Source organism: Spermophilus citellus (assembly GCF_964194105.1).
Source record: "Spermophilus citellus genome assembly, chromosome: 2".
In the NCBI taxonomy this organism is placed as follows: domain Eukaryota; kingdom Metazoa; phylum Chordata; class Mammalia; order Rodentia; family Sciuridae; genus Spermophilus; species Spermophilus citellus.
Genome location: NC_138183.1, coordinates 162,631,568 through 162,645,178, shown reverse-complemented (window position 1 = coordinate 162,645,178; position 13,611 = coordinate 162,631,568). Strand labels below are relative to the sequence as shown.

At 35.1% G+C, this 13,611-nt stretch overlaps 1 protein-coding gene across 3 annotated transcripts in view; it reads right to left on the bottom strand.

The window, feature by feature from the left end:
• The window catches only part of ALKBH8 (alkB homolog 8, tRNA methyltransferase), a 64,591-nt gene extending 51,770 nt beyond the window's left edge, over positions 1-12,821 (bottom strand). Inside the window, exons 1-5 of one of the 3 annotated variants that reach the window (XM_081279389.1) lie at positions 12,794-12,821; positions 8,028-8,163; positions 4,607-4,844; positions 1,262-1,393; positions 497-592 (exon numbers count right to left, since the gene is read on the bottom strand). In XM_081279389.1, the coding sequence (XP_081135515.1) occupies positions 497-592; positions 1,262-1,393; positions 4,607-4,844; positions 8,028-8,163; positions 12,794-12,807 (616 nt within the window). In that variant the 5' untranslated portion in view covers positions 12,808-12,821. The other 2 variants (XM_081279388.1, XM_081279387.1) reach the window with 2 other exon arrangements.
• Positions 12,822-13,611: the final 790 nt, after the last annotated feature.

Sequence of the window (13,611 nt, the reverse complement as noted above, 5' to 3'; positions counted from 1 at the left end):
ATAATAGGGCTGGGGTTGTGGCTCAGAGGAAGAGTGCTCGCCCAGCATGCGTGAGGCACTGGGTTCAATCCTCAGCACCACATAAAATAAAATAAAGGTATTATGTCCTCCTGTAACTAAAAAATAAATGTTTAAAATATATATATGTGTATATATAACAATAATTATAGAAGGGAAATCAGTAGAGCAGAGCAAATGGATGAGGGAGAAGGGAAGGGAATAGGAAAGTTCTGGGGAATAAGATTGATCAAATTGTTATATACACATATGAATATGGCATAATGAATCCCACTATAATGTATAATTATAATATACCAATAAGAAATACAGTAAGAAGCTAAAAATATAAAAATAATACCATTTATCTAATTAAAAGGCTTTAATAAATATATCAAAAGTTTACCTATAAATAAAACATACATTTTTAGCTATGACAAACTTCAAATATACAAGTCTTTTTTTTATAAACTCATATTTATTATTAACAATTACTTACCCCCCGGTAATGGCTTATCTTTATCTACATTATTGTTCTCATAGTGGAATTCATAACCAAAATGCTTTACTCTTCTGTGTTTTAAGGATTTCTGAACTGTGTGAAGAGAAGAAAGAAAACTATTTAGGAGGAAAAAAAATGCAATCCTTCATATATCTCAGTCAACATTATGAGTATGGATTTGTTTAGAATGATAACTTTTGTTGACTGCTAAATTACTGTCTTTGATAACATTAACCATTCTGTTCATATCCACTGTTCTTTCAAGTCTAAAATTGTAACAAACACATAAAGAGATTCACCTAATCACTGTGAAAGACATAAACATGCACACTGCCACTCACAAGACTGCTAATGATGTGGAAAGTCAGAGTAACTCTAATTTGCAAATAACACCAGGAGGCTTTGGCTACACTGCAGTGGTATGGTACTGCACTGCTGATTCCTCAGAGGAAATCTGCCTTAGGGTAGAAAGGAACAAATAAGATAATATATGTGAAAAGACTTAAAATGTTAGCTGTATAAATGCTAACTAATAAATATTCATCAGTTTGGAGTTTAAAATTGATAGCTATATAAATGTTATCTACTATTAGTGTTCCTAAGAATTATTGGTATGACTTGCCTAACACTGGATACAGGCTACTTTCAATGAACTTGAGGAAATATTAAAGTTTTAATAAACCAAAGCAGGGAGGGAAGGAAGAGTAGTGACAGAACATTTTGCAGAACTTTTAAATATGATATTCGGAAAGTTTTACTTACAATTTTGATTGTCTGTATCTTCTGTCCAAATAATACTTTCCAAAAGCATTTTCTCATCCTCAGACGAAATAATTTCTTCTACTACCATGAGGCCTGGAGGTAAAGGTTGAAGCCCCATCTCCTTCCATTGTGCTAGGGGAAATCAAATTAAAATAGTTACATATAAAACAGAAAATTTTTATATACAGATAATTCTGTCCAATAGTCATTTATCAACTCAGAAAATTCTCATTTTTATAAATAAGAATGCTAAAAGGCACACAACATATTGAAATTATAGGTAGGCTACTTGGTAGTGCATGCCTGTAATCCCAATGGATCAGACTGAGACAGGAGGATCACAAGTTCAAAGCCAGCCTCAGCAAAAGTGAGGCACTAAGCAACTCAGTGAAATCCTCTAAATAAAATACAAAATAGGGCTGGAGATGTGGCTCGGTGGTCGAGTGCCTATGAGTTCAATCCCTAGTTCCACGTGCCCCCCCATCCCCCCCAAAAAAAAAGAAATTACAAAAACAAGGACCAAGATCAAAATTATGGCATATTTTATTCACCCAATTCCCTTCAGCAAATAGAACAGTACTAAGTATACTGCTTGATCATAATTCACTTTTTAATCGTCACTAAAAGACAAGGTTTCTCACAATATTCACAGTATATAACTCTACAAGAAGGTCAAGGTTATCTTTAAATATTAATTCAAGAATTTAGTTGCCCATTTTTACTCTTCAATCTCTTCATACTAAATGTGGTCAAGTAATAGAAAAATGTAAACTAGCATAGAGCTTTCTAAAGAAATTTTAAAATCACGTAAGAAGAATTATTTAATACATATTAAAATAAATTTAAGTTTCTATGTCCTTCAAAGTTTTAGACAGGTACAGAAGGAAAGTGAAAAAATTTTCTACCAGATTAAGGGAATACATATATTAATATCTACTATTAGGGATCCAATTGTTCGCATTGCAGAAATGATTTCTAAAGATTTTCAGCCAGGCAAATATATCTTAGAATTATTTAATATAAAAATTTACAAAAATAATAAGTACCCACTAGATTCTGTTAATAGCACTTTGTAAATATAAATAGTAAATCACTTGATAAGTATAGACCAAGTGCCTACTATATGCCAGAAATTATATTATTTATTCAAATTTTGTTAAGAAAAGCTTTGGGAAGAATTCCTTAAAGATAAAAAATTCATAGTACAATTAAGTTATATTTGGTTTCCTAAACATCCACCTGTTTTTAAAAAAAATTAAAAATATCTCTTGTATTCTATTGTGTGACAATAATTTTGCAAAAAAAAAATTAAAATTAAGCTCTTATATTTGCTCTTCAGCAGATATAAAAAAGTATCAAAACATTTGTGACCAGGCACATTGTCACATGCCTATAATTCCAATGGCTCAAGAGGCTAAGGCAGGAGGATCAAAAGTTCAAAACCAGCCTCAGCAACTTAGTGAGGGCCTAAGCAACTTAGCAAGATCCTATCTCTAAATAAAATATAAAAAAGGGTTAGGGATATGGCTCAGTGGTTAAGTGCCCCTGGGTTCAATCCCTGATACCAAATATATAAATAAATAAATAAATAATAAAAATTCTTATTTCAATTAAAAATTATTTCCAAGGTTATAAATGTGATTGCTACAGTCTTACAAGTATACCTGGATATAATGCTAATGAAGGATATCATATAAAGAATACTCCAAGCTCACTTTGTACAATTCCTTTCTGAATGTCCTATATACTAAATGGAGTGAGGCAGAGGAGGCAATCTAAGGACAGTACTTCCTGATTACTAGCTACTCCTTCACTATTCAGTTTTCAAAAACTGATCAGAAACAAAGTACAAGAATAATCTAGTTTTTAAAATCTGTGACGCCTAAGTCAGATTTAAAATTAAACACAGGGACACTGAGAAGTATAATTTCTATATATATATTTAAAAAGAGTCTTTAAAAGTTTTCCTTTAAGTCTCATTTTACAAAAATATAAATTTGATCATATTTTACCCAGTTACCTACCCCCAGGATATCTAAACATCTCTTTTATTGCTAAATAAATAACAAATGGATATAAAATTAGATATCTGAATTACAGTTCATCTCAATACATCTCATATCTATGGGTAGAGGTAAAAAGGTGTAACACTCCCTATAGCAATTGTACAAATAAGTCTATAAAGCTATTACTTAAATTATTCAGTTCCTCTATGGCACTATCCACAACTATTGTATGGACAGCACAGAAATGAAAGTATTCACCAACACAGAAAGTCCATTGAATAACACCCTATAAAGTTTTGGGGATTTCTGCTCGCTCTTCAAAAAAGATGAAGATTGACATACATCACTTGGATCACAGTTGATTCTTAAGTGATTAATTCAAAGCTTCCGGGTACATACTGTGAAATAAACTGATCTGAATCCTGAATATTAAACTCTGAAAAGTAAAATTAAGTAGCAAAGTTCTAAGTTAAGTAACAGGCATAATAAATGTATTGTTTGCTGGCTGTGGTGGCACACATCTGTAATCCCAGCTACTTAGGAGGCTGAGGCAGGAGGATTGCAAGTTCAAGGCCAGCCTGGGTAACTAAATAAGGCTGTGTCTCAAAATAAAACAAAAAGGGCCGGAGATGTAGATCAAGGATAGAGTGTTTGGCTAGCACTTGCTAGGCACTGGGTTTATTTCCCAGTACTATAATGAATAAACAAATTAATTAATTAATCATTAGTGAGACCTCCTGAAGGGCAGACCATGTATTATTCACCACTATATCCTTTAACTACTAGCCCCAAGTCTGGCACAAATAGGTACTTAAAGAATATATGTCAGAGGACTGCTTTACCAATGGCCTTTTGTTTCACAGTAACTGAACTCCCATTCAACTTATGCCCATGAAAAGAAAACTCACAAAAGCTTCCAGATGGTGTATCATAATGCATTCTACTGTCATGTATAACTAATTAAAACAAATAAAAAAAGAAAAAATTTGAAATAAAAAATAACTTATAAGATGATAATTATGTCATATGATTATATGTAAATATAATATGTAAGCATATACACAAGTATACATTACTTGGAATGATTATGATTATCATGATTAAAGTAATAATTATAAACAGGATGAAAAGCATTGTCTTTTAGCATTCAATATGTTTTTTCACTGCAGCAACACTAAAATCACAAAATCAATTCCTATTGTACTCTTGCATAGTTAAACATGAATACAGGATAACCTTAAATTTTATTGATGTTAAATATTTTTTTTAAAAAAAGAAAACTTACAAAGGCAAGAACCATTATTTAAAAAATAACTATATAATACCTTTATGATAATACCTTTTTCCACAAAATTCAAGTACAGAATAATCTTTTGTCCTAAATCATCCACTATTTCTTTTCCATTGAGGGTAACATAGGCTTTTCTGGATTCTTCTGTAGTTGTGTATCTTACAAATGAATAGGGCTTGTTAGGTGGCATTAAGAGAGCTTCCACAAGTCCACATTTCTCTAAAACTGGGAGCAGTTGCTTCCTACTCACACTATTACCCAAACCACCATTGGCAACAACCAGGCTCTTTAAAACAAAAAAAGAAAGAAACATGATCAATTGATATCAACTTGTTTGTTTTAAAATAAAGTTATTTTAAAATAATTTTCAACAAAGATGTAATTAAAAAGAAATTTTTGTGGTAATTACTTGTTAATTTCATTCAAAGTATGTAAACCAATTTACTAAATATCTGAAGAATAAAAACAATTCCTATGTTGTAAATAACATTTGTTTTTAAATAGCCAATTTCTGTAAAATATTCATTTCTTAATAACTATAAATGCAAATTTAAAATGACTTTTTATCATTTAAAAACAAATTTAGCATAATGAAAGGGAAGAAAAGAGGAAGAATGGGAAGAAACAAGCAGTTTTATGATACTTGCTTTTTTCCAGAGAATGAACGTTCTATATTCTTGTTATCTACCTAATCCTGATTAACATAATCTTTACAAGAAGTATATTTATTTGAGTAATATGAGCCTTTTAGAGGAAGAAACTGAAAATCAGAACAATTAGGTTAAGGTGGTGATTAGGAGGAGCTGGTTCCAAACCTATTTCTACTAGTTTTACAGAATCCACACTTTTAATCAACTATTATAAAATGGTTACTAAAAACTAAAAGTAAAGGTATTAGCTCAAAGAAAAATCAATTATAGGTTCTATTGAGCATAAAATATGAACATTTCCCTAAGGAAATTAATTCAGTCTAAGTAATTTAGTCAATTTGCAGTTAAAATTGTTTCCTTTGTAAGTTTTGTGCTTCTTGTCATCTACAGTCCTACACTAACCTTTATTCAAGAGGTTTTGGGTTGGAGAGTCCTCCTATCTTCATTCTGATGTTTATAGCCTTGTGTCCTTATATCTCTATACTTAAAAACCATTCTACACAATATTAAGAGCTCAATTTATGACCTATGATTTCTAAAAATGTTACAGTATAACAAAAGTAAACCATGGATGGTCTCCTCTCATTCACTTTATCATTTTATACCAGGTGTTGGTAAAATTCTAAAGAGACTCAGATAATAAATATTTTAAGAATTTGAAAGCCACATAAGTTTCTGTAATACAGTCCTGGCTTTATTTATTTTTTATTTTTTTGGTTGTAGATGGACACAATACCTTTATTTTGTTTATTTTTTTTTTTTTATGTGGTGCTAAGGACTGAACCCAGTACCTCACACATGCTAGTTGAGTACTCTACTACTAAGCCACAACTCCAGCCCCCTGGTTTTATTTTTTAACAAGCCCATAAAATGTAAAAACCATTCTTTTTTTTTTTTTTTAAAGAGAGAGTGAAAGAGGAGAGAGAGAGAGAGAGAGAGAGAGAGAGAATTTTTTAATATTTATTATTTTTTAGTTCTCGGCGGACACAACATCTTTGTTGGTATGTGGTGCTGAGGATCGAACCCGGGCCGCACGCATGCCAGGCAAGCGCGCTACCGCTTGAGCCACATCCCCAGCCCCGTAAAAACCATTCTTAACTCATAAGCCTGATTTGCTCTTAGGACAATTGTTTGATGACCCCCTAATTTACTCCAAGTTTAAGATTAGGTATTAGTTTTGTTATACAAAATGAAAGTTATCTATAACCTTGCTTGAAAAGGATGTGAAAGAATTACCATTAATTGGATAAGAAAAGTGAAACTATTTTGTCATAGAGTATCCAATACTTTATATGCATACAAGTATACACATATACATAGTAAACAAATCCAGTACTACAATACTATATTAAAGGACAGAAAACTTATTTTCAGATGGCAATTTATTTGCCCTGGACCTCAGTCAATGAGCATTGTCTTTTGATTAAAATGCCAAAATAATTTGCTTATATGTAGTCACATATAATCACAAAAACATTTCAATATCCCTAACTCTGAGAGACAGAGTAGGTTAAATTTTGGTTTTTTCCTATTCCCACACATGCAATACAACCCAAGAGAAAATATTTCTATGATTTCTAGCCATCAAAAACTGTGAGGAGGGCTGGGGATGTGGCTCAAGCGGTAGCGCGCTCGCCTGGCATGCATGCGGCCCGGGTTCGATCCTCAGCACCACATACCAACAAAGATGTTGTGTCCGCCGAGAACTAAAAAATAAATATTAAAAATTCTCTCTCTCTCTCTCTCTCTCTCTCTCTCTCTCTCTCTCTCTCTCCTCTCTCACTCTCTCTAAAAAAAAAAAAAAAAAAAAAAACTGTGAGGATTTCTCCCCAGCAGCAACCAGTATATTTTGCAGCAGATTCTCCAGGAGAAACTAGTTAAAGTGTCCTCTAATTCTGTTTAATTCTGACACTATCAGATCCCACAGGTTGAGAGGTCAGTCCCACAAGATTGCCTTCAAGTTCAGATGCCACAGCAAACAGTACGTTGTCTCCTATATTTCTGACAGTATGGTTGTAAATGGTTCCCAGGACTCCCTCCTCAGGTTCAATTAATTTATTAGAGAAGCCCACAGAGCTCAGGCAAACACTCTACTTACATGCACCCACTTATTATAAAGAGTACTACAAAGGACAGAGATGAACAGACAGATGGAAAAGATACACAGGGTAAAGTTGTGGAAAGGGAAGAGAGAATCCATTCCCTCTCTGCTACATATCCTCCAGGAACCACTACCTGTTCCACTATCCAGAAATTCCTCTGAACTCTGTCCTTTTGGGTTTTTATGGAAGCTTCATTATGTAGGCAAATAATGAAAAAGTTTTGTAAATACGGTCTAGTAAATGAAAAAAGATTTACTGTATATTATCAAAATACTTTATAACACAGGCAAGGTTGAGAACAGAAGAAAGATTGTATTAGGATACAGAAGATCTGGCTTACAAGATCAACCACTTACTAGTTTACATCAATGGATATATCATAATCTCTCAAAACTTTATAGTTTTCTCAGCTATTTCATAAGGACTTTTAGGAAATTAAATATGATAATGAATATAAGTTTGTTTTATCAACTGAAAAGACTTGTATATTGTTATCATTAATATAAACCCACAACTTATTCTAGTGCAAAGAATAGTTACTGATTAGCAAAACTTCTGGGTTATGCTATAGCCCAAAATCTAAAGTTAGGCCCTATCATATATATATTTAATGTGGAGGTAACACACAACTACAGTCTTGAGCAATTAACAATATAAATAAAACACATTTACATACCAATATATGTACATTCAAATAATAATAATATTTTAGATCACCTGAGTGGCATAGGATACTGCATCAATGCCTTCATGTCTCAGCAAAGTATTCCTGGCTTTAATCTGTTTTCTTAAGAATTTCTTCTCAGTTTTACTGAGTTTGATATTACTTTGATGGTTGGTGTCCATAGCAATACTATTAAAAAAAAGTAATAAAAAATGTCAACCTTAAGATTCCCTAAAGGAACAATTATAATAATGTTATTCATGTCCTATAATTTATAAAAATATTTACATGACAATTTTTTAAAAATTCTTTATTTACCTTTCACCAATCCAAAGAAATGAGAACAAACAGACATGGGAAATAAAGGAATATCTAAGAAGGTAGCAAGATAGGAACATCTAATAACATTTCTGAGGGTTCTAAGAAATGTTTCAATGCTTTAGTCTATTAAGCACACAGTTCTACCCATAGGTGATGAATGCCATTACTATAAAGTCCTATATAACACTGGTATAGATAAATTCCACTATGACAATATAAGACATGGAGGAGGAGGAGGAAAAAGAGGAGTAAGAGGAGCAATAGAGGGAAGAACCATGCAAAAAATTCACAGAAGAACATAAAATAAATACAATTCTACTTATAATAAAGTTCAAAATCCAAAAAGCAAGCCATTACTGTTTATATATATTATATATATATATATATATATATATTAAATATATATAACAAAGTTAAAATAAAAGCAATAAACTGATAAACACAAAATTTAGGAGAGAGGTTATATCTGCGGGAAAGGGAAAGAAAACTGATGAGAGTGTCACATGGAAGCATCATAGGTATTTCTCAAGCCAGAAAACAGGTACAGGTGTTTGTACTACTATTTTAAAAGCTGTATATCTTATATATTTTATAGCTATAATTTTAAAAAATAGAAATAAGAACCCCATAAAACTATTCATTTTGTTGAAATATATCAATCATCAAACGTGTCAATCATCAAATTTGGGAGTTATTAAGTACACCAAAAGAGGCTTTTATAATCATTAAAAATCAGCACCCTACACCATGCTTTATCCCAATAGCCAATTTTATTTTGTTCACAGAATTTAATATAATTTATGATTCACCCATTAGCATAACTCCCCCATCATGATGTAAACCCCAAGAGAGGAGGAATGCTAACACACAGTAGGTGCCCAGTGAATACTGTTGAAGGTATAAATATTAAATGAATACACATATTCCTATTATAGTCTCACCCTGCAGCATACAACTATAATACATACAATGTGCTTTCAAAAAGTTTAAGTTCAACAAGGCAAATACTAAACAATGAAATCATATGACACATCTGTAAGTGCTAATGGTACAGTCATTAAGTGTGACATGAATTAGATCCAAAAACATAAGATCAGTGTTAACTGAAGTTGGGAAAACTTCAAACCAGAAAGGGTTCCATTCTCAGTACTTGAGGATAAGAACATTATAGAGTCATATGAAGAAGAAAATATTTAGTGAGGTGGTAAAGAACAGAAACTAAAACAGAAAAGAGTATGTCTGGCAAAGACAGTGTGGTATAGGCATAATGTTTTTTGAGCAGAGATGTTTGCTGACCCTCTAGTTCCGCTCTGCACACTTCAAAATTTAGGGGGTTAAGTAAAATTTTATTTAAAAATGGCTAACAGTAGAAACTCTCATTACTAGTCCTTAAGTATACAATAAAAAAAAACACCAAGTTTGTTGAAATGTCAGCTCTCCAACTTCCTAGTACACAGGGCACATGTGATAGGAAGGAAAACCAGTAAGACAGGCTGGTTACACAGCATACTAGGGAGATGAGAGATGAGAAAATATGTAATAACCCAGTTTGGCAAGTAGAAATGTTGGCCTGGTCTACAATGGAGGTACAGAAAGAAAGGAAATGAGGAGAGGGGAAAGAGGAAGGGTAAAAATCTTTTCAGGTAGAATCAGTACACCTTGATTGCCACTCAGATGTGAGGAAGAAAGGAATAAAAGATGGCATACTAATAGGACACAGACTGAGTGATTGAGAGACTAGTGATGTCATTTCAAAACTGCAAAGTCAAGAGGAAGGTTGGGAAGGGCCACTTGAGGAGGAAAGTAATGAGTCAGATTTAGGATATGATATGTTTAAGGCATTGGTGAGAAACAGTCTCAATGTCTGCCTAGCAGTTGACAATACTAAGTAGCTCCTAAGAAGACCACTAAGGTTGGACAACCTGAGGAGTAATCATTAGAGAGGAAGAGAATAAATGACTGGATATTTGTAACATTGCTCAAATTATTTGTTCTAATATCTGTCCCCTTCCACTAGACTATGAGCTCTTTGAGGAATTAAGTCATATTTTCCCTAGTTACCCTAGACCCTTCTTCAGTGCAGTGTTTAGGAGTCCAACTAGCTGAATGATCCTGATTGAGTTAGTTACATATATTTGTGCTTCAGTTTCCGTAAATATGAATAAGGATAATAATAGTAGTGCCTCTCACAACTTTTTTAGGACTAAATTTATCTGTTACTACATTACTGTTAATTTTCTTTCGAGCCATATCAGAATGGTTTAACAAAACAAAGAACAGTTGAGGACTTTCAAAAGACTATTTTACAGTCATTCCATTCTAAATTCTCCATCTTTCTAAGAGCAACTTTGTAGTATGTCATGGAAAACAAATAGTGAGTATACTACAAATTTTTTTCTTGATGTTTCACATAAGCTAAGAATGGAAGAAATGAAAAAGAAAAGATGCTGAATACATTTTTTTTTTTTTTTTAAGTTTGCCACTAAGAGTCCAACACCAGCAGATGGAGCCTCATACCACATTTTGGTCATCCCTTCTATTTTTCTCCCTCCCTCAATCATGCTATATTTTTGCATGTAAAGAAAGACAAATCCAGATAGCCTTTGAAGCTGGTCCCCCACTTCCATTCCTGTGGTTTGGCAATGCAATGGCCCAGCAGACCTGTCAATTCAACAATAACAGGATGTCAGCTGTTGAAGCATAAAGGTACCTCCTTTTCATCAAGGCCACTTCCCTAGCCATGGAGTTTTCCATTATTGCACAGATTCTCGGTTGCACCTTGGCATATTATAGGAGTAAAGTCACTGTTTAGTAGGATACTAGCCATGCTGGGCCCAGTTGAGCCTCCCCAGCCTGAGGATATTCTCTGTAAGATAAAAGAGCCTATAGAATATGCATGCTTTGCAACTTGCTTGCTAGGTAGTTTAACCCTCAATATACCCTACTGAATACCACCCCAAGTGGCAATTGTAGTATCTATGTCCATGCCCTTCTTAAACAATACAGAGCTTATTTTGAACAAAGTAGTAGAGGCAAAACAAATGTTCCTGTGCTTGTGTAGTCCTACATTAAAAACAATGAGTAGGGCCTGGGGTTGTAGCTCATTGGTAGAGCTCTTTCCTTACATATGTGAGGCACTGGGACCTTACATATGTGAGGCACTATCCTCAGGACCACATAAAAATAAACAAACAAAATAAAGGTATTGTGTCCATCTACAACAACAACAAAAATTTTTAAATAACAATAAGTAGGAAGACCCTAAATTCCTATCAAATGAGGCCTGATTTTAAAGATAGCACAGGTACACAGAGTATACATATAAATCTTTAGAACACACAAGAAACTGGTGACATGGGTTGTCTCCAGGAATGGAAAATGGTAAGATGAATCCAGAAATGAGAATTTTCCTCTTCCATGACTTGAATTTAGTGGCTATTCAAATGCATTTCCTATTTGAAAATAAAGATTTTAAACAACTAGGAAAAATTCCCCTATCATTTATCATATCGTTTAACCTTTTGAATACTCAAAAGTACCTTATAAGTACTCAAGTACTTTCTAAATATCTGTGTGTTGATTAATGTGTTTATTCTTTCTCCTACAACTTAATGGAATGTCTACTCTGTAAGGTAAGGATTTTGTCTGTCACCATGTAGCACTCAACACCTAAACAAGATCTAATACCCAGTAGCTACTCAATAAACTTTTCAAAAAATAACTAAATAGAAATTGCCATCTTAGTTCCTAAACCTCTCCTCCCCCAGAATTCTGATTTTGGTGGCCTTCTTCAACGTTTTCATTTGCACAGTGTATACCTGGAGTCCTCACATTGTATTATAATTACCTGTTTGTGTGTTGGGCTCTCAGAAGGCTGTCATCTACTTAAGGGAACAGACTGGGTGCCTGGCATATGGCTAGCAATAAATGTCCAATGAAATCGATCAAAACCACAGGGTGACACCACCACACGCAAGGGGCCCAGGGGTGGCTAAACAAAAGCACAGGAAGACAGCTCCGTGGGAAATCAGGCCATCAACAAGCTCTCTGCTTCACTGAGTTGATTGACACTGGTCAGAAAAGCCCTAGAAGAGCCATACTAACATGCCCTGGGTGACAAGTGCCTGACCGACCCCAAAAACGGAGTGATACAGGCACCACGTGAGCAATCGTACCAAACACAAACACGTGCACCTTCAACCTTAAGTGGATCACCCAACGCACAGACACGGTACAGCCCACAAACTACAAGGGGAGCGCCGCCTAGATCTTCCTTCTTTCGAGCTTTCCAGCCCCAGGCCAGCGACCTAACAAAGAAGAACGAAAAAGTCCGACAAGAGAAAATGAGGACTTGCAGCCCTTCGTGCCCGCCAGCAAGAAGTGCCCCACACCTCCGCTTCTGCTCAGGCGGGGTTCTCGCTACTCTGCTGCTCGCTCCCTCGCCAGCCTTTCCACCTAGCCCCAGAGAGCCGTAAGAGGCCTTCGAACACCACCGTACCTGGGCGCGGCCATGTTGGAGAACACGGCACTACATTTCCCATGAGCCAGCGGGGCGCGAACAGCGTTCCCACAATCCCCCTCGCTCCCAAAGCCCCAGGGAGCGTTGACCCAAATGTCTTTGTTTGTCAGCCGCTGACCCTAACAGTGAAGATTTGGTTCTTTTTCGGATGAATAGTTGTGGTTGGACGTGCCGCTTATTTTTATGGGTCCCTTCCCAAAAGGACAAGGTCACACGGTCGTGTCCTTCTACTCTATCAATAATAGCCTCCCTCAGCTTGGGCTCTTTGTGCTACTTTAGTCCTGAATCTTATTAGAGGTTTGAGAGGATCTTGGGGTATGAAAGATGGCATCACGTGGGCGGGAGGGAAAGGGTGAGATTGCATGAAAGCTCCAGGGGAATGGTGAGTACCTGCAGAGTAATAGAAAGATGTGTTAAAGAAGTCAAGGTAGGAAAGGTGGGGAGACCCTAAATTATTAGAAAACTTAACGATATTATATCCTGTTTGCCTAAGGGAGGAAAGCTTAGAGAAGTGGAATGGTATGACCAGATCTCCTTGTGGAAAGTGAAAGAAGAGACTAGAATTAAGACAGTTGTTGCAGTGGTAAACAGAAATGTACCGGAATTTTAACTGAGACACAACAGCGGCAAAGGGAAAGAAAAAAATGTTTGGGCCGGAGCGGGGGCCCACACCTGTAATCCCAGCTGCTCCAGAGACTGAGGCAGGGAGATCCCCAGCCAACCTGGGGGGTGAGGGTGGGGGAGTGGACTGGGGTTGTGGCTCAGTGGTGGAGTACTTGCCTAGCACTTATGAGGCA